This window comes from Macaca mulatta, chromosome 11 (assembly GCF_049350105.2).
Source record: "Macaca mulatta isolate MMU2019108-1 chromosome 11, T2T-MMU8v2.0, whole genome shotgun sequence".
Taxonomy (NCBI): Eukaryota; Metazoa; Chordata; class Mammalia; order Primates; family Cercopithecidae; genus Macaca; species Macaca mulatta.
In genome coordinates, this window is record NC_133416.1 from 2,211,368 (window position 1) to 2,238,029 (window position 26,662).

The following is a 26,662-nucleotide window of genomic DNA, read 5'->3' on the forward strand; positions in this document are numbered from 1 at the left end:
AGAATCAATCTGTACCTGATACTTGTGTATTTCTAGAAATCAAAGTTTTTCAAATACTTGCATTTATAAAATTATAAGTGGAAATATTTCAGTAACTATGAAGAGATAGATCATTTAAAATACTTTTCTAAAGTGGAAATATTTCAACAACTATGAAGAGATAGATCATTTAAGATACTTTTCTGTAACAACTTTTTTAAGAAAAGCCTGATTTTAATAAATGGTAATTTTCTGGTTTTTTCTTCTACACAAAAGACTGAAGGCCATTTATCTCAGTTGTACAAAAAAGAAACTTTGGAGAATAGAGAAAAAATAAAGAATGCAATAGTAGTTGTGGGAAAATTTTAAAATGTAACCACATGTATGTTTGTACAAATACGTATACACAGATAAATCCTTTAGTCAGAGAATAGGAGGAAAAAGTGGTATTGGAGAGTATGGCCTTTTATCATTTGATTTCATTTCATTTGCTTTCAATCTGAATGGTTCAGTAAGAATCTAAAAATGCTTTTATATCCTCTGGGTTCATTTAAAGAAAGACACTTCACTGTATGTACACACAGGTGTATAGTTGGTTTACGTTTTGAGTCAATTATATTCTTTTCTTACCACATATGGACCATGATTTTGTAAAAAGAAGAGATAAAATTCCCTCAGAACTTCTAGCTTTAAGAACTTTGGGCATGGTGGCTTACGTCTGTAACCCCAACACTTTGGGAAACCAAAAGGCAAGAGGATCACTTGAGCCCAGGAGTTCGTGACCAGCCTGAGCAACATGTGGAAACCTCATCTCTACACAACAAAAAATTTTAAAATTAGCTGGGCGTGGTGGTGCCTATCTGTAGTCCCAGGCCTTAGGAAGCTGAGATGGGAAGATCACTTGAGCCCAGGAGGTCAAGGTTGCAGTGAGCTGTGACTGTGCTACTGCACTTCAGCCTGGGCGACAGAGGAGACCCTGTCTCAATTTAAATATAAAAAGAACTTTTATTCTTGTGATCTCAAGTGTTTTTTTTTTTTCCTTTAGAGAGAGCGTGTGTGTGTGTGCACGCGCGTGTGTGTGAAGTGCTTGGATTCTTGAAGATCAGTTTCTCTGCTTAGCTGTTCTTCAAGCAGGATAAAATATGCTGTATTTGTGTGATTGTAAAAAGCATTAAGCAATTTAATTTCTGTATATTTAGTAAGGAAATGATCATACTTAAAAAAAACTTTTTTTTTTAGAAATAGGGTCTCCCACTATCACACAGGCTGGTGTGCAGTGGCATAATCATAGCTTATGATAGCCTCAAACACCTGGCCTCAAGCTGTCCTCTCACCTCAGCCTCCAAAGTAGCTGGGACAACAGGTGCCCACCACCATGCCCAGCTAATTAAAAAACAATTTTTTTTTTTTATAGAGGCAGAGTCTTGCTACATTGCCCAGGCTGGTCTTGCACTCTTGGCCTCAAGAGATCCTCCCACCTCAACCTCCCAAAATGCTAGTGTTACAGGTGTAAGCCACCATTCCTGCCCTGTACTTTTATTTGAAGAGGAAATACTAAACTTATCTACTTTGCAGTAATAAAATAGTTGGGTTGGGGTGCAGCTTGTGCCACCATCCTTGAGAAGATGTTTTTTTAGCTTGCATTTTAACACCATGTAAAATCACACACAAAAATGATCTGTTAGCTGTGAAGAAATTTAGTATCACTTCTTGTTTTCATGGCCTCTGTATCTGTAAAATACAACTGTATACTCAGTGATATGGTTTGGCTTTGTGTCCCCAACCAAATCTCGTGTTGATTGTTATTCGCAGTGTTGAAGAAGGGGCCTGGTGAGAGGTGATTGGATCGTGGGGGCGGCATTCCTCCATGTTGTTCTCGTGATAGTGAGTGAGTTCTCATGAGATCTGATGGTTTAAAAGTGTGCGACACTTCCCCCGTCGCCTGTGCTCCCACTCTCTCCTGCCACCATGTAGAAAAGGTGCTTGCTTCCCCTTCGCCTTCCGCCATGATTGTAAGTTTCCTGAGGCTTTCCAGTCATGTTTCCTGTGAAGCCTGAGGGACTGAGTCAATTGAACCTATTTTCTTCCTAAATTACCCAGTCTCAGGTAGTTCTTCACAGCAGTGTGCAAGGGGACTGATAAACTCAGCCACTCAGATAACCTAAATTACAGACAAACTGTGGTAAATGTTCTTGGATCCTGGCCATTGTTGACTGATTTTTAGAATAAAAGAAAATACTTGCCTACATTTTCTTCTTTTCTTTAGATATGGTGTTGAGTCTCACTGGATCCAGTTAATAATTCCCTTTAAACATTCTGTTCTTTGAGAACAGATACAGCTGGGAGAAATGATCCTATGACATTAAAACTAGAATTGGATTGCGTTAGGTTTATTCCCAGGATGTGAGAGCTGTAGCACGAAGTGTGGCAGTGATCAGGAGCAGAGGCTCAACCACTCTGTGTTTGAACAGTTTCATGTTAGATCCTGCAGTGGGCCATTATAGGCAAATTGGCCCACAAGATATTTCACTCCTGGAACTTAAGTTCATGACCTACTTTTAGGAATGGCTTTTTAGATCTGACTGTTACTTTTTCGCCAGAATGTGCCAAAATTATATACCATGGCCTTGCCAGAAAACAGGAAATCTTTCAAAAATTGGGAGTGGAATAGAAATTTTGTAATTTTTTTTTTCAGTTTTAGAATGTTGAATATGTTTTTATCCTTGTGTTAATACATGTTTGAAGAGAGAAAATATAGGCTGCTCTTCTCCAGAGTTCAAAGTTAAAATCTGCACAGCATATGGGAAAGTGCTAAATATACATGGTAATTGGAATTAACCATTAAGATGAACATATTCTGGCAGCTAAGAAGGAATATCTTCAGCTCAGGGAAAACTGTAAGCTATGTTTATACGTCTGCCCAGGTAGGTTATGTGTCTGTGTTATAGAAACCAGGAATCCCATACAGGCATTTCTAAGGATTACGAAAATGGTCATGATGAGATGGAAGAGAACAGTTTCTAAAGAATGAGCAGATAGACCAAAAAAAAAAAGTTTTTCCTTTGCTTTCTACCAAGAGAGGGGAAAAAAAAAGTAGTTTTCATGGGAAATACAGAATATGTTGCAAGAACAGATGTCTGGGGAGCTTAATTCCATAAATGGTGATGTGCCCAAGAATACCCTGAGATAAGAAGAAAAACTTCATGGAGTCTTTAAAAAAATAAAATAAAATCACTGAGTCCTAAAGTAAATAAGTGAATATCCATAATCAAAAAGTTTCCTTTTCATATTAAATCTATTTGTGTGGAAGGAAATGAAGGAGAAAACTTTATAAATACTTGTAAACTGGAGTCCCTGGATTCTAGAGTTCTTTTTTGAAACCAGTTATAAGGAACCGAAATTGTCTTTTTATCTGAGAAAAAACTGCTAGTTAAAATGTCTATTTTCTTTGCTTTTGACTGAGATAACTCATTGTGGTAACACTGGGTTTTAAATACTGATAGGTAACTATATATCTATTTTTGATTAATAAAGAGGAAAATGAATTATTTAATAAAGGAAGTTTTATAGAAAAAGCATTCAAAATGTTAAACTCATTGCCAAAAATATATATATAGTCCTTAATGGTAGGAAAGGTGGGAGCTACAAACCTATCACTGTTTTGTACCAATCATGGAAAATTGATTCTTGAATTCAACAAACATATATATTAAGGATTTTATCTGTGCTGGCAATTTTACTAGGTACTGAGTTGATAGAAAGATGAATGAGACTCTGTCACAGCCCTCATAAACTCAAATCTATTGGAAGAAAAGTTATGTAAACAGATGATTATAATCTGTTTCAGATAGCACCGAAAGCCTTTTGTCCCAAACCTCAAGAAGCTGGATAAGCTTATACCACTTCTAAAAATGTGTGATGTGTGGTTGAGCTCATGTGAGAGAATGATGTCAGAATCGAGGAGGGGGCTGAAAGATAAAGATGAGGTATGTGAGCCTGTGCAACAGCTGCCCAGGGGCTGGCAGACCTAGTTACGACTAGAACTTGGGTTTACAAAATGCCTCTACAGAGAATGAAGTGAGGCATTGGGCTCACAAGAGGTGGGGAGTTGGAACTGAACCTCTGCTGAAGATGGGTCAGTTAGAGGCTTGATGTACAGAAAAGCAAGACTCATTCAGTCAAACTTCTACCCGTGATAGATGACAAAGGAGCTTTTCTGTGCCCTGACTCTGGGAAGGAGCCCGGAGTCGGCTCTAAGAAATCCAAGTTATCAAGCCTGTACCTTCCCCGGGTTTAGACTAAAAATTTATGTCACCACTTGTCTGGGAAGTTCCTGCCTGAAGATCACAAAGAAAGACATGTACATGGTCCTTAAACACATGAAAAGATGCTCAGCTCATTCATAGTAAGGTAATGGCAAACTGAGGTGCTATTTAGCCAAAATCGAGAATTTAACAGCACACTCAGTTAAGCGGGCTGTGCTGATTGGGAACTCTGAGACTCTACTGGTGGGAATGCAAAATGTAGACCTCTTATAGAGGCAGTCTGGCAGTGGGTAGTAAAATGCTTATCTGTGCATTGACTTTTTCACCCAGAAACGCTTTACTCCTAGGAATTGGTCCCACAGACACATCTTCAAAAAAGCAAAATAACATATACACAGGATAATTCATTGCTATGGTATTTGTAATAGCAACAGGTTCAAAATAACCCATTGTGCTACAGTGGGATATTTGTTGTCAATTATAGTACATCCAACAGAGTGGAATACTGTCCAGCTGTAGAAAGGAATGAGAAAGATCTCTATTGATACGGAGTGATTCCCAGAACATACTGTTAAGTGAAAAAGCAAGATGCAGAATAATGTATTTAACATATTACTTTTTACGTAAGAAAAGGGGTAACGTGCAATTATATGAGTATATGATTGCTAATAATTGCAAGAAGAAACAATTGAAGGATAAATCAAAAATGTACCCAAAAAGGTTACCTATAAAAAGGAGGGAACAGGATAGAGGAGATGGGGTGGAAGCAAGCCTTCTGTGATTATACCTAGTTATATAGTTTTGACTCTAGAATCAAATGAATATATTACATAATCAAAAATAAAATTAGATCAGAAAAAAGGAAAAAAAGCAGTCCTTGAAATTTAAAAACAAACAAACAAATGAATCTAATTATATATTAAATTGTTGACATTCACTTTGAGCAGATAATGATTTCAGCTAACTTTATAATACGGATTTTTCTCTGTACATCTTAGTAGGGTAAACTCCAAGTAAAAGAACAAAAATGCAAAGTTTTTTTTTTTTTAATGGTCTCGCTCTGCCTCCCAGGCTGGAGTGCAGTGGCACAGTCACCACTCGCTGCAGCCTCAACCTCCCAGGCTCAATTGATCCTCCCACCTTAGCCTCCCAAGTCGCTGGGACTGCAGGCGCGTGCCACCGTGTCTGGCTAGTTTTTGCATTTTTTGTAGAGATGGGGTTTCACCATGTTGCCCAGGCTGGTCTCAAACTCCTGGGCTCAAGTGATCCTCCCTCCTCAGCCTCCCAAAGTGCTGGGATTGTAGACATGAGCCACCGCGCCTAGCCCAGATAAATTGTAGAGTTCATCCTGAAGGCATATTGGTAGTAATTGTATTGGTTTTGGTATTTTAAAAGCACTATATTGTTAGATAAAACAAATAACAAGTAATTATGTTATTGTTGGGAACCAAAATTTTTCAGCATAAGAGAAAAAAATATAAAGTGTAAAATCAAAGTAGTTTAGTAAACCCAGTCTTCAAGATTGAGATCTGTAATCTTAAATCTGAATATAAAACATAACTATTAACTAATAATTTTCTCCCTTTTAAAAAAATATTTATTTCCTATCTCTGACTGAACCAGACTAGAAGAAATGATAAATAATAAACACCCCAGCAGCAGTAAACATCCCAGCACCCGGATTGTGGTTTCCCACATAGTCTGTATACGGTATGCTGCTATAACAAAATCAGTAGGTCAGTAATTTGTAAAGAACATAAATTTATTTTTATCACAGTTCTGGAACTGGGAAGTCTAAGAGCAAGGCACCAGCAGGTTTGATTGTTGGCAAGGGCTGCTTTTGGTTTTTAAGACGGTACCTTGTTGCCGTATCCTCCAGAGGACAGGGATGCTGTGTCCTCGCACACATCTATTCCTTTACTCATTTGTTTATTTAATGAGTTCTCTAGTAAACTTCAGTGCTGACATATCAGTTTACTTTGCTCCTACTTTTTCTTTTTCTTTTTTTGAGACAAGGTCTCACTCTGTCAACCAGGCTGGAGAACAATGGTGTGATCATGACCCAAGGCAGCCTTGACCTTCTGGGCTCAAGCAGTCCTCCCACCTCAGCCTCCAAAGTAGCTGGGACTACACACAAGCATGTGACATCATGCCCAGCGATTTTTTTTATTTTTTTTATTTTTTGTGGAAACAGGGTCTGGTTATGTTGCCCAGGCTGGTCTCAAACTTGTAGGTTCAAGTAGTCCTCCCACCTCAGCATTACAAAGTGCTGGGATTACAGGTGTGAGCCACCATGCCTGGCCTCTCTTACTACTTTTTAAGAGCAAAAGGATTATTTACTCACATGGCTGCACATTGGCTTATTTTATATACCTTTATTGAGATATGATTCTCATCCCATGCAATTTACCCATTTAAAATATGCCATTCCATATTGCTTAGTAAATTACAGAAACGTGTAACCATCACTACAATATCCTATTTTTTAAAGTATATTTTTCTAGTGTTATTTCAGTGTCATCGCTTTTTATGTATTAAATACATTTTGACAAATTGAAAGCATTACTGATTTTGCTGCTCACATTGTTCAGTTTATCCATTGTCCCTTTCCCCCAGGCCTGGCAACCGCTGGTCTGCTTTCTATCGCTACAGATTTGCCTGTTCTGGAGATTTCATATAAGTGAAATAATATACTATGTTGCCTTTTGCATGACCTCTTTAACTTAGCATAACGTTTTCAAGGTTCATTCATATCTGTATCATGTCAGTACTTCATTCCTTTTTATGACTAATAGCTCATTATATGGATATACCAGATTTTATGTATCCATTCATAAGTTGTTGGATATTTGGGTTGTTTCTCTTTTTTTACTATAATAAATAATGATGCCGTGAACATTTGTGGGTACTTTTTTGCATGGAAACATGTTTCCAGTTATCTTGAGTATATACTTCGGATTGGAACTGCTAAGTCATATGGTAATTGTTTGTTTGCCATTTTAAGGAACTACCAAAATGTTTTGCAAAGAGACTGTACCACTCTACAATCCCACCAGCAATATATGACCATCCCTACACATTCTCACCAACACTTGTTATTGACTTTTAATAGCCACCCTGGTGGATGTGATGTGGTATCTCATTGTGGGGTTTTGTTAGTTTTGCTGTATATTTTATTGCTTCTCCGTTGTTCCCGTAGATCATTGTGGCTTTGAGACGCATTTCCCTACTGAGGTTGCACATCTTTTCTTTTTTTTTTTTTTTTTTTTTTTTTTTTTTTTTGAGACGGAGTCTCGCGCTGTGTCACCCAGGCTGGAGTGCAGTGGCGCGATCTCGGCTCACTGCAAGCTCCTCCTCCCAGGTTCACGCCATTCTCCTGCCTCAGCCTCCGAGTAGCTGGGACTACAGGCGCCCGCCACCACGCCCGGCTAGTTTTTTGTATTTTTTTAGTAGAGACGGGGTTTCACTGTGTTAGCCAGGATGGTCTCGATCTCCTGACCTCGTGATCCACCCGCCTCGGCCTCCCAAAGTGCTGGGATTACAGGCTTAAGCCACCGCGCCCGGCCAGAGGTTGCACATCTTTTCTTCTGCTTACTGCCTATTTGTAAATCCTCTTGTTGATTGAAAAGATTCAAATCCTTTGCTCATTTGTAATTGGGGTATTTGTATTTTTATTGAGTTGTAAGAGTTACAGACACAAGTCCTTTATCATATATATGATTTATAAATATGTTCTCCCATCCTGTCGTTCTCTTTTCACTTTCTTGTTGATATCGTTTACAGCATAAAATTTTATAAAGTTTAATGTGTTCCAGTTTATTTTTTTTTTCTTTTGCCACTTTTGCTCTTTGGGTATCTCATCTAAGAAATCACTGCCTAACCCAGGAAGATTTACTCTTACGTTTTGTTCTAAGAGTTTTATAGTTTTAGCTCTTACATTTAGGTGTTTAGCCAATTCTGAGTTTATTCTTTTATATGTTCTGAGACATAATGAGTTTGACGTCATTTTCTTTGCATGTCCATTTCTGTTTGCCCCACACCATTGCATGAAAAGAGCATTCTCTCCCATTAGATTGTCTTGGTGCTCTTGTTGGAAATCAGTTGACCACAAACAATTACGGTTTGTTTCTGGACTCTCAATTTTGTTTCTTTGATTTCTTTGTCCATCTTTATTCCAATAACACACTGTAGGTAAAAACCTACTTTACCGTAGGCTCTGAAATCAGGAAGTATGAGTCTTCCTAACTTTATTCTTCTCAATTAATATTGTGTTGGCTATTTTTGTGTTATTTTATAAAACCCCATGTGAATTTACAATTCTCTCAAAATAAAAATTGAAGAAGTAGTAATAGAAGTAGCACTAGTAGTAGTAGTAGTAGTCATAGTGGTAGAAGAGGAAATGCTGTAGCAAATAAAGGGAAGGGAGGATAAAGGAAACAAGTAGAGTAATAGAATAGTTTCTGAAGGAGGACATGGATATATGGGTTGTTTTTTTTTTTTTTTTCCTATCTTCTTGTATATGTTTGGAAATTCTCAATATAAAATGTAATTCTTTTAGTTTTAAAAGGAGAAAGGCTCTAAAGCTAGACTGTTTGTATTAGAGCTCTAGCCTGTGACTTATTCATCATATGAATGTCACAAAGTTATTTAGGCTCTCTGTAGCTCAGTTTTTCATTTATAAAATCGACTTGAAAATTGTACCAACTTCATATTGTTATGAAGATTAAATTACCTAAAGCTCTTAGAATAATGCTTGGCACATAGTAAGTATTCAATAAATGTTGGGTTGGAAAGTGACTATTTTTGAAAGGAGGGTGGTTAAAAAAAGAAAAAAAAGACCATTTTTAAAAGTACATGTAGATTTACCAGATAATCAATAAATCTAGTCATTCAATTAAAAACTTAGTGGCAAGTTAACATATATGAAAGGAGAATTAATAAACTTGAAGAAAACAGTGCAAAAAATATCCAAAATACAGTGCAGAAGGAAAAAACAAAATTGAAAATATCAAAGAGAGACTAGGAGACATGGAAAACAGACTGAGAAGGTACATTCACCTGATAGGAATTTTGAGAAAGATCATACAGAAAATTCAGAAGGACCAATATTGCAAAATAGGAAAGTATACATTTAAAAATTTGGAAATTACAAATTTTGCAAATTAGAAAATAAGGAAATTGCAAATATTGTAAAAAACAGAAATTGCAAAATATTTAGAACAGGGAAAACACTATATATCAAAATTTGTGATATACTGCTAAAGCAGTTCTTGGAGGAAAATTTATAGTCTTAACACATATATAAAATTGAAAATTAAAAGGCGGGGCACAGTGGCTTACGCCGTAATCCCAGCACTTTGGGAGGCCAAGGTGGGTGGATCACTTGAGATCAGGAACTTGTAATCTCAGCTACTCGGGAGGCTGAGGCAGGAGAATCGCTTGAACCCAGAGGTTGTAGTGAGCTGAGATCGCACCACTGCACTCCAGCCTGGGCGGCAGAGAGAGAGACTCTCTCAAAGAAAAGAAAGAAGGAAAGAAAGGAAAAAAGAAAGAAAATTAATGAGCTAAAAGTATCCAAATCAAGAAATAGAGAAAGAACATCTGTGTAACCCCCAGCACACACACAAGAAAAAAGAAGAAAGAAAATAAAAACAGAAATTAAATGAAATAGAAAACAAGCTATAGAGAAGATCAGTGAAACTAAAAGCTGGTTCTTGGAGAAAACACACAAGATAGATAGGATTTAATGACTTAATTAGATGTGAAATATATAGTGGGACAGATTGTTCATGAAGAAAAGACCAGATATTATAATAATTTTAACAGTGACTTAATCTGATGTCCCTTCAGACTTCTATTATTAGAGAATTAATTAGTCTGCTTTTATTCTGGTTAACAGAACCTGCAACTGAACTCTCAGATTTTTTTTTTATGAGTAGTAAAACGTAAATCTGATTAGAATTTAAACTTTTTCTTTTAATAGCTGGGTTTGGATAACCTATCCTGTTTCTTAGCTTATGTATTCTTCTGTGAAATATGGTTTCTGTTTGGACATTGACATTTTTGTCTTAGAAGAAAAGATAAACAGAATAGACAACTGATTCCTTTTTCCTCTGGGAGGGTGTGTATACCTGGATACACAGATATGCATTGATAGCTAAAGAAGTCTATTTCAGCAAGTTTCTTCCTTCTTCCCTTCTTCCTTTTTTTTTTTTTTTTTTCCTTCCTTCCTTCCTTCAGGACATCTGATTCTTTATGTCGTTGGGACCAAGGGTTTCTTCTGCCTGCACATGCACCTGGCATGGTTCAAGAGGAAAAACATTTGGATATAAAATACCTTTCACGTCAGTAAAACATGAAGGAATCACTCCTTTTGCTTTTTGGTCTTATCTTGAGAAGAGCATACTGTGAGAGCCCCTTAAGAGCGCAGTCATTTCTATGATCTGTGTAACATCTGATGCTCTGTGAGCTGTCAGATATTTAGTGCTCAATATCATAACTATGCAGGGAACAGACTTCACACCAAGTTTCTTCATACTAGACCTAGGAACACTAAACTTTGATCATCTTCATGTCTTTTGGAAATGGAGAAGTAAGTTCTTACAACTATTTTTTTCATTCTGTGACGTGGATCAAATAAGTAATCTTTGGTCTTATCTGTCCACTTGGATCAGTTTCTTCAGGCAGGCATACATACTCAATCCTAAGAAGCACTTTAAATGCATTCTGCCTTGAAAATGGATTTGTGTGTGCTTTATTAGGATTTCTTTTTAAGTTTTTAAACTTATGCTAGATATCAGATATTAAAGATTGTCTCATGTTCTAAGAAAATAACTAGCCGAGTATACTTTCACCCACATTCCTATTAAAGTCAACATGGAAAGGTTTCTTAACCAATTGAATGACATGATACAGATGTTTTGCTCACTTTCTCTAGGTGCCTCTTTGCTTTCTTCTATTTTCCTTTTTTCCTGAGAGCTGCTTGCAGAAGACTTTGCCAAGAGATACCACATGCCATAAGAAAAATTAGCCTACATCTTTTCAAAATTGTCTTAGTCCATTCAGACTGCTGTAACAAAATAACATAGACTGAGTAATTTATAAACAACAGAAGTTTATTGCTCACCATTTTGGAGACCAGAAGTGCAAGATCAAGGCAGCAGCAGATTCGGTGTCTGATGCAGGCTTGCTCTCGACTTCACAGATAGTGCTGCTTCGCGTCTTCACACCGCGGAAGGGCGAACAGGCTCCCTCGGGCCTTTTTTTTTCCCCAAGTATAATGGATACGTTTATTTACTTATCCATTTATTTATTCATTCATTTGCAATTATCCTTTAAGCAACTACTGTTTGCAAAAAAAAAAAGTATGTTATTTGCCACCAGTTTGATAAAGGAGATAACAGTTCTATATGAAAACATCTATAGTTGGTCTCACAAGCAAAGTGTGCTGGGAGAGCAAAAACAGAAGAAAAAAAATTATTTTCATATTTTCTCTTTTGAGTGACACACTATCCTCATTAGGAGTTCGGTTTCCTACCAGTGATACAACTAGATATTTACATCTCCCAAATCAAAGTACAAACTTTGGCAGTAGAACCTTGTTGCTCATTATTTTCTTTTTATTTTCAAGTTTTATTTTGGATTCTGGGGATACATATACATGTTTGTTACCTGGGTATATTGCATGATACCCTCAGGCCTTTTTTATAAAGGTACTAATCTCATTAATGAGGGTTCCACCCTCTGACCTAATCATCTCCAAACGGCCCCATTTCATAATACCACCAAATTGAAGGTTGTTTCAACATCTAAATTTGGGGGAAGCCGAGCGCAGTGGTTCATGCCTGTAAACCCAGCACTTTGGGAGGCTGAGGCGGGCTGATCACTTGAGGTCAGGAGTTTGAGACTAGCCAGGCCAACATAGCAAAACCCGTTTCTACTAAAAATACAAAAACAATTAGCCACTGTGGTGGTGTGTTCCTCTAATCCTAGCTACTTGGGAGGCTAAGGCAAGAGAATTGCTTGAGCCCGGGAGGCAGAAGTTGCAGTGAGCCGAGATCTTGCCTGGGCAAGAGAACGAGACTCCGGCTCAAAAAAACAATAAATTAATTAAAATAAAATAAATTGGGGGGGGAACACAAACATTCAGACCATAGCAAAGGTCACTGGGGGTCCTCCCAGAAAAGAAAAATTTGATTCACAGATGATTTATTAATAGGTTTTTTTTTTCTGTCGTTATATACTAGAGGGAGGAACTGACTTTAAAATGTGCTTACATTATTAGGTGAAAATGTAAAGAACCTAAATCTTCAACAATATGGGACTCACTAAAAATCCATTCAGGGGACTGGGCGCAGTTGCTCACGCCTGTAATCCCAGCACTTTGGGAGGCAGAGACAGGCAGATTATATGAGGTCAGGAGCTCGAGACCAGCCAGGCCAACATGGTGAAACCCATCTCTATTAAAAATACAAAAATTAGCCAGGCTTGGTGGCAGCCGCCCGTAATCCCAGGTATACTCGGGAGGCTGAGGCAGGAGAATCACTTGAACCCAGGAGGCGAAGGTTACAGTGAACTGAGATCGCACCATTGCACTCCAGTCCGGGTGACAGAGCAAGACTCCATCTCAAAAAAAAATAACTAAATAAATGGATATCCATTCAGCTGAATGCTGTGCAACCAGTTAAAAGTAGATTTTAGGCTGGTCACAGTGGTCATGCCTGTAATCCCAACTCTTGGAGAGGCCAGGACAGGAGGATCACTTAAGGCCAGGAGTTTAAGACCAGCCCAGGCAACATAGTGAGACCCCATTTCTACAGTTTCTAAAAAAATACATAAACTTTCTAAAACCAAAAAATAAATATATACACATACACATACATATACACATATACATATATATGTAATTTTTTAAAGCAATATTTTAAAATACTATTTAATGACATGAAAAAATGGTCTCGACTATGATGATAGCTAAAATGTACTGGGTGTCAGTTTTATGCCAGGCACCTTTTTAAGTGTTTTCCTTGTGTTAATTCAACAGGTTAATACTCGCAACAGTCTTTTGTAGGAGAAACTATTGTTATCCCTATTTTAAAGGTGAGGAAACTGAGGCTCACAGCATTTACGTAGTTTGCCTGCAGTCAACTGGTGAGAGACAGAGCTAGAATTTAAACTCAGGCAATTTGGCTCTTTTAAAGCCCTCGCTTAGACATCATTACATATCTCTGTAAATTTTTTTATGAAACTAGACAAACTATTTTTAATTCATCTAGAAAAGAAAATGTGTTAAAAATAACCAATCAAATTTTGACGCAGTAGAATTGGTGAACATATTCTACCAGGTAGGAAAATATGCTATAAGATATAGTAATTTTTAAAATATCACAGTGTAGCTGAAATAGAGAAGAAAGGCCGGGTGCGGTGGCTCATGCCTATAATCCCAGCACTTCGGGATGCTGAGGCCGGCGGATCATGAGGTCAGGAGATCGAGACCATCCTGGCTAACACGGTGAAACCCCGTCTCTACTAAAAATATGAAAAAATTAGCTGGGCGTGGTGGCGGGCGCCTGTAGTCCCAGCTACTCGGGAGGCTGAGGCAGGAGAATGGTGTGAACCCAGGAGGCGGAGCTTGCAGTGAGCTGAGATAGTGCCACTGGGTGACAGAGCGAGACTCCATCTCAAAAAAAAAAAAAATAGAGAAGAAATAGAATAAATCAGAAGAGCATGCCACTTTTTATGTTCCCAGGGAGGAGACTAAATGAATACACTTAAGAGTGATAATCACTGATAGAGGAATTATAGATGATTTTTCTTTCATTTCTCTTTTTTGTTTGTACTTTATTTTTTTAATTTTATATAATGCCGGAAGTTCAAGACCAGCCTAGACAACATAGTGAGACCCTGTCTCTACTTAGCTGGGTGTGGTGGTGCATACCTGTAGTCCCAGCTACTCAGGAAGCTGAGTTGGGAGGATCACTTGAGCCCAGGAGTCTGAGGTTGTAGTGAGCAGTGATTATGCCATTGTACTATAGAGCCTGGGTGACAGAATGAGACTCTTTCTAAAATATAACAAAGAAAACCCAAATTATCTGTAGTAAGCATTTTTAAATCATACAATATTAGCAAGTTTATTTTTAATGCTTTAAAACTTCAAGTTTTAACAGTATTTTACTAGTGTAACATATTGCTGCTTGATTTTATGCATCGTGTACCCTGGCATTTTCTAAGCTGCTTACTCTGCAGAGTTAATTTCCTAAAATGTTCAATATATTATTCATTTATTCAAGGCCTAAATTAACCACCCACACAGAACCACTAATCCAGTCTTCGTTTTTGGTAAAGACAGAGAGAAGACAATGAGATCATAGTCGTCTTCTGGCTTAGGGTTGAGGAGAAGGATTTCAGAACTTTTTACCAATTTTTTTTTCTTTTTACCTATTTTTAAGACCCGAATTGTTTATTGATGGTATAAAGAAAAGCTATCTGTGTGTGTGTGTGTGTGTGTGTGTGTGTGTGTGTGTGTGTGTATGAGAGAGAGCGCGCTGCTGTCTAAATACCTCACTGAACTCTGTAGTAAATTGTAATAGTTGTTCAATTGATTTTTTAGTGAGAATGTGTCTCTACCAAAGAAAATTTTAAAATTAGTCAAGCATGGTGGCATGTACCTGAGCTGCTCGGGAAGCTGAGGCCAGCTTGAGGCCAGGAGCTTGAGACAAGCCTGGGCAATATAGTGAAACCCTTTTTTTAAAAAAAAAAAAGAGAGAATTCATGAAATGCTTGTTTTGGGGATATTGCCTCCTCTTCCCCCAAAATTTCTGTATCAATGTAACTGCCAGTCTTAGCCCAAGCTGCTATAATAGAATGCCATGAACTGGGTAGCTTAATCAAACAGAAATTTATTTTCTCACAGTTTGGTGATTGGGAAGTCCGAAATCAAGGTAGTGTTTGGTGCAGTTCCTAGTGAAGGCTCCTCCTGGCTCGCAGAGGCTGCCTAGTTACTGGATCCTCATATGGCAGAGAAATAAAGAGAAATCTTTTTCTCTTCCTCTTCTTACAAAGCCCAGTCCTATCAGATTAAGGCCCCACCCTTATGCCCTCGTTTAACCTTAATTACTTCCTGAAGACCCTGTCCCTGGGTTTGGTGACATTGGGGTCTGGGAGTTCTACACGTGAATTTTGCGGGGGCACAATTCAGCCCATAGTAGTGCCGAAACTCTTTCCAGTATCCTCAGAAATCCTATATTTCGTTTATTTTATTGCAGACAGGATTAGTTTTATCCTTTCTTGTGAAACTCTTAAAATACTCATTACTTTACAGTGTGTCATAGAAACTTTACTTAAATTTAACCTTATGAATAATTTCTTCCTAGACGCAAAATCGAATGAAGCTAATGGCCGACAACTACGAGGATGACCACTTCAAATCCTCCCATTCCAATCAGACAAATCACAAGCCCTCCCCAGACCAGGTAAGATGGCTCTGCAGTGTTTTATTAAAAAACCCACACACTTAAATTTTGAGATGTTTTGTACTGGCATGTTGCAAATTCTAAGATACAAGTTAGAAGAAGAAAAATAAATAGAATAATAAATAATAATAAATAAAAAGAATATTCTTTTCAAAAAAATCACAGATTCAGTTTCTTTATAGGAAGTTGGTGATTCTAAATATTTTAAGAGCAGATACTTGAAAGATTTGAAAAATAAAGAATCCTTGAATTGGGTTGAGAAAAAAAATTAACTTTCTCAGAGATACGTACTAATAATATGTAATTTTTAACTGTCTTTACTAATTTTTAACTGTCTTGATTTTCCTTTTAAAGAAATAGTTCCTTATTAGAAAAACAAGACTCTTTCCTTGCAAGCCTAGTGAGGCACAGTTTTTAGGTTATTTCTGTTTAATTGCAAATTATGAACTCTCTGCTCATTACCTATTAAAAGTGAAGATTGAAACTTAGTTCTTCACTCCCTGTCCTTGTGGATCCCTCCAGCATGTCATGCTTAAGGAAAATTGTGGTCTTCAACTTCTCATCAATGCAAAAGAGACATTGATGAATCTGAAGGGAACCATGTTCAATTTCTAGTTTCTTGGAAAAAGGGAACTCTCCTCAAATCTTGAAAATGATGGATGGGAGAGAGTGCTGAACAGATTACCTCATATCCCATTGCCAAAAATCAAATGTTAACATCTCTATCACACCCAGCCTTAAAATATATAGCTAAGGGGAAAAAAAAAAGTCAAGTAATTACATACATATGACTAAAGCATCAAGGAAGACTTTCCTGCTAAACATCTCTACTAAATAATAGCTATGACATTGTCTTAGCAGAAGCAGCAGAGAGAGTGCAGATGAAAGCAGCAATGGTATTCAAATTGCTGTTGCTTCTAAGATTCAGAAGGTATAGTCCGTCCTATTATGATGACATTTACTAAGCCAGTTGAGGCAAGCCTTGTATTTTAGAAGGAAAACAGTATAAATATGTAATGTGGGCAGAATGGAGAGCTATCTGCCTGGTGTCAGCAGTCTTTCCCTGCCAAGAGATCATTTTACCTTTTCTGCCTGCTCTCTGATACCTGGAACTGAATCTATGCCAGGGGATATAAGATGCATGTTTGATTCCTCATGAAAACAGGTTTTTGATAATATGGAGAACCGGATGTCTGGAGTAGGAAGAGGGAAACAGAGAAAGGTTGAAGGAAAAGCAAAACATAAGGAAAAACCTCCAACTTGATAATTTTGCCCAGATCCAGCCCTGAGATAGAGATGGCATCTTGGAAAGTAGGAAGAATAGAAGTATAAGACAAACTACAGTTGTTCCTCAGTATCCTCGGGGGGTTGGTTTCAGGACAAACCCACTCACAAATACCAAAATCCATGGTTGCTCAAGTCCCTTATATAAAATGGCATGGTATTTGCATATAAGCTATACACATCCTCCCGTGTACTTTTGTTTTGTTTAGTTTTGTTTTGTTTTGTTTTGTTTTTGAGACGGAGTCTTGCTCTGTTGCCCAGGCTGGAGTGCAGTGGCATGATCTCAGCTCACTGCAACCTCTGCCTCCTGGGTTCAAGTGATTCTCCGGCCTCAGCCTTCTGAGTAGCTGGGATTACAGGCACCTGCCACCATGCCTGGCTAATTTCTGTATTTTAGTAGAGACAGGGTTTCACCATGTTGGCCAGGCTGGTCTCGAACTCCTGACCTCAGGTGATCTGCCCGCCTTGGCCTCCCAAAGTGCTGGGATTACAGGTATGAGCCACCGCGCCCAGACCCTCCCATATACTTTAAATCATCTCTAGATTACTTATAACCTAATACAATGTAAATACTGTGTAAATAGTTGTTATACTGTATTTTTAAAAATTTATTGTATTAATGCATTGTTATTTTTATTGATTTTTATATATATGTATGTATATGTATATATTTCGTCCACGGTTGGTTGAATCCACAGATGTGGAACCCGCAGATACAGAGGACCGACAGTAACTACTAATTTTGATAGTTTAGGGAATTAGAATCTGTTTAAGAGAGTCAAGAAATTATCTTCTGCGACGTTATGCTTACGTCTTTGTTTTAAATACTAACCACCTCTTTTTCATTCCATGCTGCTCTGGGGCATTGCCCCTTGTCATCTCTCTCCCTGTAGGATGAGGAGGAGGGTATATGGGCATAGCCAATCAGAGGCTCTTAGTTCAGCCATTTTGTTCAGAACGGTGAGAAACAGCTTTCCTTGACTACAGAAATGGTTTTTGTTTGTTTTCATTTTTCTTTTTACACAGTAACTCTCACATCTCATTTCTCTGTAATTCATGAAATCCTGGTGTGCTTTCTGTTTTTTCATTTTCACGTGATTTTTGTGTGTATTGCTGTGCTGCTGACATAGTGGGGTTTGGATTTTGTGGCTTTTTTTTTTTTTTTCTCGTTGTGTGTTAATAGTCACTTCTATAATTGCTTTTCATACATTTTTGGGAGAACTTCTAGGACATGTAACTAAATTTCTCCAGTTCTGATTTTATTTATTACCCTTTCTAGGGTGATTTTACAGTGTCCTGGCAAGGTTTATAGTAACTTTATATGAAACTGGCAATAGAAAATTGAACAAGTACTTTGCCCATTGGCCTAAGTTTGACATATACTTTTTATGATGATTAATTAATGGTGTTTAAAAAAAAACTGTGCTATGAACTAAAACCTCCTTTTGTTTCTATCTGTAGAAGAATTAGCTCTCACAGTCAGCACCTCGGATGCATCCCCTGGGGCTTTGATGTTACCCTCAAACTATCCCTAAAAATAGGGAGGAGCAAAGTAAAGGAAGACCTTTTTTAGAAGTCATTCTAAAAATTCTTTTCTCTCCGTTTTCATGGATTGCTGCTGTGTTCAACAGTTGCCAGGACACTGTCCTGATTCTCCTTTTCAGGCCACTTGGCTGGAAAGTATCGTCCAGCTGTGGCAGTATCTCCCTTTGATCTGATGCCCTTGAGGTTTGACTAAGGAAATCCTTTTCTTAGAAAAACTAACAATTATGATTAATACATTCACACATATTGGTGACCTTGCACCCTGGATTCACTGCCCATGCTTATCAGTGATCTCACTCCCTTGGAGTCAGTTCTCCCTGAAATGTCTTTGTCTTGATGTTAAACTGCTTAAAATGATGAGGACATGTGTAGACCTCTTAACTGTTGAACACAACCAAGAAGGATGGAGAGGTAAGTTGTGGAAAGGGGCAATGCACTGTGAGGTGGGAAACTGTCCAGATGGCTTTATCCTGAGGGCATGAATGAGGCTGAAATGCACTGGATCGGCCAGGTGTGGTGGCTCACACCTGTAATCCCAGCACTTTGGGAGGCCAAGGCGGGTGGATCACGAGGTCAGGAGATCGAGGCCATCCTGGCTAACACAGTGAAACCCTGTCTCTACTAAAAATACAAAAAAAACCAGCCGGGCGAGGTGGCGGCGCCTGCAGTCCCAGCTACTCGGGAGGCTGAGGCAGGAGAATGGCGTGAACCCGGGAGGCGGAGCTTGCAGTGAGCCAAGATCAGGCCACTGCACCCCAGCCTGAGCAACAGAGCAAGACTCCGTCTCAAAACAAAAAAAAAAGAAATGCACTGGATCAACCAGAAAGCTCTTCAGGTTAGAATGCTGCATGTCAGAGAAAGTTAACGCTGAGAGCAATCAGTGCGCTAATTTATCTGCACTCTACAAGGGTAGGTATTCGTCATCATCAAGCATGTGAGGCCATGCAGTAGCTGGATGTAGTTTACTGGTCTCTTAGAAATGAGCATTTCTCTGCCTTGTCTATTTTGTCAGAACACAGGAGCTTCTTAGCTTCCCTGGGCTGGAAGCACCACACACGTGGACATGATTACCTTTTTGTTGCAAATCCTTTTTCTGGCCAATCAGAGGAAGCCTGTTGGTATTCCAGGAAACAGGCCCATAGGTAACTTCACCAGGAGACTAAAAAGTAAACAAACCAGCACATAAACTTGTTCCTGAAATCTTCATTTTCCTTTCTCTACCAAAATGAAATAACTCTTAGCTTTTTCCAATTATCACGCTGTTGAGCATATTGCACTAATATATTAACTTTCACTGGTTTAACACCATGCAATTGTAGCCGGCCATAACTGGAGTTTCTATGATATGGAGTTTCCAGTTTTATAAAATGTGCTGTAAACCTCATTATATGATAAGGATTTTACCTGAAGAAGTGCATGAGTGACCCTTAAAACACTGCAGAAGTTTTGAGTGGCTATCCACTTTCCTTCTCCTGTTTCCTTACTAATTTTACAGAAAATAGATTTTCTTTAAAAATTCAAACTTTTGAAATTGATGATTTACGTTATCAAACTTAAGAACATGTACTTTGCATCTAAAACATTTTCTAGGACACCAATATATACTGATCAAGTATGAGCCTTACTTGATATAATCCATAGATGGGAAGAGAACCATAGATGTACTGAACTGAAAAGGATTCTGGAGTTAGGCCATTTCAGCAGAGGTGGTAAAGCGTAATGGTTAAGAGTGTAGGCTTTGGAGCAGGATGCCTATGTTCAGATTCTAACACCACCATGTACCAGCTTCTGATGTGGACAAGGTATGTAATCGCGCTGCACTTCAGTTTCTTCATCTTTAGGATGGAGGTTGTTGTGGGGAGTAGATAAGTTGTGAGGCACATGGACTCTGGAGCCAGACTGCACAGCTTTGAATCTAGACCCCTCCACCTGCCCTGTAACCTTGGAAAAGTAACTTAAACTCCCTGAACCCCAGTTCCTTTATCTAAAAAAATGGGTTTATTAATAATGCCTACTTTATAGGATTAATGGATAGATTATAGGTTGATATCTGTAGAATGCTTTGAACAGTACTGGACATGCTCTTATTTCATGCTGTTATTATTTCGATTGTTGCTGTTGTCATCAATTCCATGCTGTTATTATTTCGATTGTTGCTGTTGTCATCGTTAACTTAGATCCCTCTCCAGGAAATAGTAAGCTTCCAAGAAGTGTTAGTCACTGTTGTTACGAACATCATCATCTAATCCGTGCCCTCATCTTATAGGTCAGGATGCAAAACAAAGATTTCAAAGTTGTGACTTAAGGTCCCCAGGCTTTTCCGTGGTCTGGAAGGAAGAACTAGTGTCTGACAGTAGAAGAGATAGCAAAGACATATTGATGGTGACAGCTCTCTTTCATCACCACAACTTTTATCTCCTGTATGTTGAGGAATTTTTTCCTTTGGGAAAACACCTTGAATTTTATAAAGAAATTCCCTATGAGATGACATTTAGTCAGTGAAATCTTTGAAAGCATTAGCTCTCAAGCAGCCCTCCTAAGACACACAGACTGAAGCCAGGACTGCCTCCACTCAGAAAAAATAACAGTTCCTTCACTCTCCTCTTGGCCTGTAGAAAATCCAAGTGAGGGCCAGACTCAGTGGCTCACGCCTGTAATCCCAGCACTTTGGGAGGCCGAGGCAGGTGGATCAGTTGAAGCCAGGAGTTTGAGACCAGTCTGGCCAGCATGACAAAACCCCATGTCTACTGAAAATACAAAAACTAGCTGGGTGTGGTGGCGCGCACCTGTAGTCCCAGCTCCTCGGGAGACACAAGAATCACTTGAACCTTGAGGGCAGAGGTTGCAATGAGCCGAGATCGCGCCACTGCACTCCAGCCTGGGTGAAAGAGCAAGACTGTCTCAAAAGCAAAAAGAAAAAAAGAAATTGGTTCTCTCTCTCACATGTCTGGTGCTCAGACATTCATGTTAGGTGTTTTAAGTTCAATAAGTAGAATTTGAGCATGATTTGATAATAGTTATATAAGTATTCAGTAAATCACTTGAATCAATGTCTATTGTAATGTGTTTAAATTGCATTGGGTGCAATAGCCATGAAGTCTTGTATGACTGTCTCAGTCAGCTCAGGCTGCTATTGAAAATATCGTAGACTGGATGGCTTAAACCAGCAGTCCCCAACCTTTTGGGCACCAGAAACAGGTTTCATAGAAGACAATTTTTCCACAACGGGGGGTTGGGGGAGATGGCTTTATGAAACTCTTCTACCTCACATCATCAGGCATCAGATTCTCATCAGGAGCGCGCAACCTGGATCCCTCCCATGCGCAGTTCACAACAGGGTTCGTGCTCCTCTGAGAATTCCACGCCGCCGCTGATCTGACAGGAGGCGGGGCTCAGGCTGTGATGCCCACTTGCCTGCTCTCCTCTCCTACTGTGCAGCACAGGTCCTAACAGGCCGCGGGCATGGGTCATGGCCCCGACAAACGTTTACTTTTTACAGTTCTAGAGGCTGAAAGTCTGAGGTCAGGATCCCCCAGCGTGGTCAGGCGTTTGGTGAGGGCCCTCTTCCTACTTTGCAGATGGCTGGCTTCTCCCTGTGTCTTCACAGGGCGGAGAGAGACAGGAAGCGAGCTGTCTCATGGTTCTTTTTATAAAGGCACCTATTCTATCATGAGGACTCCACCCTCATGACCTGATAACCTCCCCGAAGCAATCCGGATACCATCATATTGGAGATTAGGGTTTCAACATATGAATTTTGAGGGGACACAAGCATTCAGTTCATAGCAATAACGTTGCTGACTCATAGAACTCAGTGGTGCAAATCTTAGCCTCAGCCCAATAGGGAGTTCCAGAGCAAAGATTTCCTATGTAAGTTAGTTTATCCATGCCACTCTCTGTCCATTTACTATAAGTTTTCTTCTTTTTTCTTTATCCTTTCTTCTCCTCCCCCCCACCTCCCTTTACCCTCCCTCCTCTTCCTCCCTCCTTAGAGTAGAATGTAGGCCCCATGAGGACAGGGACTTCAATATACTTACTTACGTATTCCCATCATCTAAATAAATGCCCAGGATATAGTAGGTTCTCAGTAAATGTATGTGTGTGTGTGTGTGTGTGTGTGTGTGTATTTATTTCGTTAACTAGTGAATTCACAAAAATCCAGAAAAGTAGAAGTAAAGTTTGCATTGAAACCAGGAGCATAGAAATTGGTTGTCAGCTTTATCATCAGCACTGCTATTACTAGAAAGGGAAGATAAGAAAGACGAATAGAAACAAAAAAATTTTAGAGAAATGTTGAGAATTTAAAGGAAAATCATAATGAAGTCCTAGAGTCTGCCTCCTAAAATTTGACACTGAATATGATGGAGTTGAATGTAACTCTGAAATCTTTTTCATTTACCAACTGAAAATCCTTCGGGTGGAAACTTCCCTTCCGGTAACCTGTGGTTCTTAGCCATCAAGAAGAGCAGCCTGTGCTCTTTCCGGACTTCACCCTGTGGAGCAGTTTGTGTGAACTGGTGCTTGGTCCCTCCAGTAAAGGATGCACCTACCAAGGGCCTAAGAAGTTGGTCTTGGTCTAAGAACCTGCCACTTACTAAAATCTGGAGATGGCCTGCCTGTTGGATCAGCCCTGTGGCATCTCAGAACAGGATTTGGACCAGTATGCTAGACTTTTCATTTTTCATTAGAGATGATGTAAATATTAACACAAACTTTTTTTTTTTTTTTTTTGAGACGGAGTCGCCCAGTCTGGAGTGCAGTGGCTGGATCTCAGCTCACTGCAAGCTCCGCCTCCCGGGTTCACGCCATTCTCCTGCCTCAGCCTCCCGAGTAGCTGGGACTACAGGCGCCCGCCACCTCGCCCGGCTAGTTTTTTTTTTTTTTTTTTAGTAGAGGCGGGGTTTCAACGGGTTAGCCAGGGTGGTCTCAATCTCCTGACCTCGTGATCCACCCGTCTCGGCCTCCCAAAGTGCTGGGATTACAGGCTTGAGCCACCGCGCCCGGCCAACACAAACTTTTAAGACAAGTGTTGTAGAGCAAGTGTCTCCTTCTCTTTTGGCATTTCCTTTTTGTCCATCTTAGCGGAGTTGTCAATGTCCTTATCAGTTTGAAACATCCTAAAATTATTCTCACTGCAATAGTGCAACAATGGAAGCTTTAAATCTCTAGAGAATACATCCGTAGAAGGGAGGTGTTAAATTATCTTGCAGAATTAAATGGTGCAGTGAATTGCACTATTGTCCTGGTATAGAGAAAATGGTCCAAAAACCAGTTTGGGCCAATATCAAGACTGACTTGATATCACAGACAAGGAAGAATTTTATCTATTTTCAGAAGTGGATCAGAGATTTTAGCAAGAAACTTCTCTCCTGGAAAGCTTAGCACAAAGCCAGTGAAATTCAAGAAGCACGAGGATCTAGCTGCAGAGAAATAGGAGGGAGAAAATGAATATTTATTAAGCATTTACCAAGGGCCCAGCACTTTCATATATCTTATCGCATACACAGCTCAGAGACGTTAAATAATTTTCCAAGATTACACAGCTAACAAATGGCAGATATTTAAATCCAGGACAGACTCCAGACCCCCTGCTCTTTCCATTACACCATACCGAAAGAGGAGTCTTCCATTTTCCAGTCTAGTTCCTTGGACATAGTAGACACTCCGTAGAAGCGTGTTGAATTGAATTGCATTCCTAACTGGGGAAATAACAAAATGGTCTTTGCTGGTAAGAAATAGCTGTAGGTTACCCAAGACAGTCCCTCACTGAAAGGAAGCTAAGCGGTTTCTGACTTCACTGAGACATGTGACTAACCAGGAATCTAGTGAGGAATTTGGAACTGTAGAAGGGAGAAAAAGTGGGTCTTGGAGGTTGAATAAAGTTTGGGAAAGATGAAACAGGAAAAGAAAAGCATTTCAGATAGGAACTAACTTCCAGGAGTTCCAACCTAAGAACGAGAGTGTGACGTGTAGGGGCTGGTGAGGAAACCAGCCCAACTGAAACAGAGGGTGTCTGTCCTTTCGTTCGTTCCATGGTTATCCCCTACCCACACTTCTGTTTTAATATTGGGCACCATAATTCAAAAAGACTACAAATGTGAGGCATTCACAAGAACAGTTATGTATTGAGCTTTACAGAAGATTAAAGTAGTAATCAGCTTTCTTTCGACATTGTCTGAATCACTGTCTTCTAAGTTGATTGTCCCTTTATCTAGCTCTGTTGCTTTCAGGTCCTGGTCAGAAGGTGGGCTTTGGAACCAGATTACTTGGTTTCAAATTTCTGTGTACCTCACTTTCTTCATTTGTAAAATCAGGATAATAATATACCCGCCCCAGAGGGCTATTTGAGGATTAAATGAAGTAATGTAAATCCCTTAGAACAATGCTTTTACATGTCAGTAGTTGGTCAGTTAATGTTAGCTATTAACTGGCTTTAACCTGAAGGCCCAAGCTGACCACTTACAGCATTAATACCCTTCCGGCATTTCTCTTTCCCCTCCCTCCTCACTTTCTCTGTCTTCCTCTCAGCTGTCACTTAATGGGAGGATTGAATAAGAGTTCCTTACTTTTCAACTCTGGATTCAAACTATTCTTGCACCACCTGAACTCCAGTTTAATAGTGTTCCCTCTATATGCTCAGAAATGTCTTTAACTGGTTTATTGTTTGACCTCGGCACACTACCTGTTTCTGCTTTTCGGGTTTCTCTTCTTCCCTCCTCCCCACAAAGAAATTTAAAATCCTCATTTCTGCTTTTCACTATTTTCCAGAGGGTTCACTCCCTTTCCACCCCATCCTTCTGCCCTGGATTCTCACCAACTTTCTCAGAACTCTGCCCACTGCTATTACAAGCCAAGCTTTCCACCAGCCCTTTTTGCATACCATACTCAGCAGGTCCCTTCTGTGGGCCTCTGTCTTCGCTGAGCCTCCATCTCTTCTCATGAGCATATACTCACACACTGAAACACAAGAACAGTTTTGCTGCTGCTGCTTTTTTTTTGCTTTTTTTTTTTTTTTTTTTTTTTCCCCCTGGTCCCAAGCAGCTTGAACCTATGTCAAATCAAAAAAGATTCTGTAGGCCAGACAGGGTGGCTCACACCTGTAATCCCAGCACTTAAGGAGGCCGAGGCGGGCAGATCACCCTAAGGTCAGGAGTTCGAGAGCAGCCTGGCCAACATGGCAAAACCCTGTCTCTACTAAAAATGTAAAAATTAGCCGGGTGTGGTGGAGCGTGCCTGTAATCCCAGCCACTCAGAAGGCTGAGGCAGGAGAATCACTTGAATCCGGGAGGCGGAGGTTGCGGTGAGCCAAGATTGCGCCACTGCACTCCAGCCTGGGCGGCAGAGCAAGACTCCATCTCAAAAAAAAAAAAAAAAAGATTTTGGAAAAGAGTTATTTTTGACAAAGGCATTGGGAAATAAAGACTAAATGATCAGTGATGCTAGTAGTTCCCATTTAAAGAACACCTAGTAAGCGCCAAACACTGAGTTGTAAGTTTATAAGCACATTGTAAGCATGTTTTCGTTGAAACCAATGTAACAATCGTAAGGGATAGGTACCATTTTCATTATTTTACTGCTGAGGAAACTGAACCGTGGAGAAGTTAGCTTACTTACCCAAGTTCACATACCCAGTACACAGTAGAAGCCAGATTTGAAGCCAGATATGCCTAATTATATCAAAACTTGACCCACCTCTGATAAGGAAACAAAGCTAGAAGATTTTTAAAAGAGGTTATTATGCCTTTGTGTCCATACTGATTACAAGAGAAAGGAGAGTAAATGATGGAATTCAGGACATGCTTCCCCAAATATGGCGCCTTAGCATTGGATAAAACAGAAGCAGGAAGTTCTCTTTGACCTTCTCCTCACCCTTCTTGCCTGAAGCAAGTGATGAAAGAATTTTCTGACCTGCCCCTAAAGTCAGTCATAAAACCTTCATTGCAGAGGCACCCACCCCATAGCTGGAGGAAAAGAATGTCCTTATCTCTGAAGACAGAGGAACACAAAGAACAGCAAACAGGCCTTGCCCAGTTTATTACTATTATTAGATTACACTCTCTGTCCTCAAATCCATTTCTCCATGACTGTCTACTCTTCGTCTTAGTATAAAAATACACA

The 26,662-nt window shown here is 39.4% G+C and overlaps 1 protein-coding gene across 4 annotated transcripts in view; it reads left to right on the top strand.

Moving 5' to 3' along the window:
* ERC1 (ELKS/RAB6-interacting/CAST family member 1) overlaps positions 1–26,662 on the top strand; it is a 500,457-nt gene that overhangs the window by 384,878 nt on the left and 88,917 nt on the right. For all 4 annotated transcript variants that reach the window (XM_077953260.1, XM_077953262.1, XM_077953261.1 and 1 more), the window contains one exon: positions 15,617–15,715. In XM_077953260.1, the coding sequence (XP_077809386.1) occupies positions 15,617–15,715 (99 nt within the window). The remainder of the gene's footprint in view (positions 1–15,616; positions 15,716–26,662) is intronic.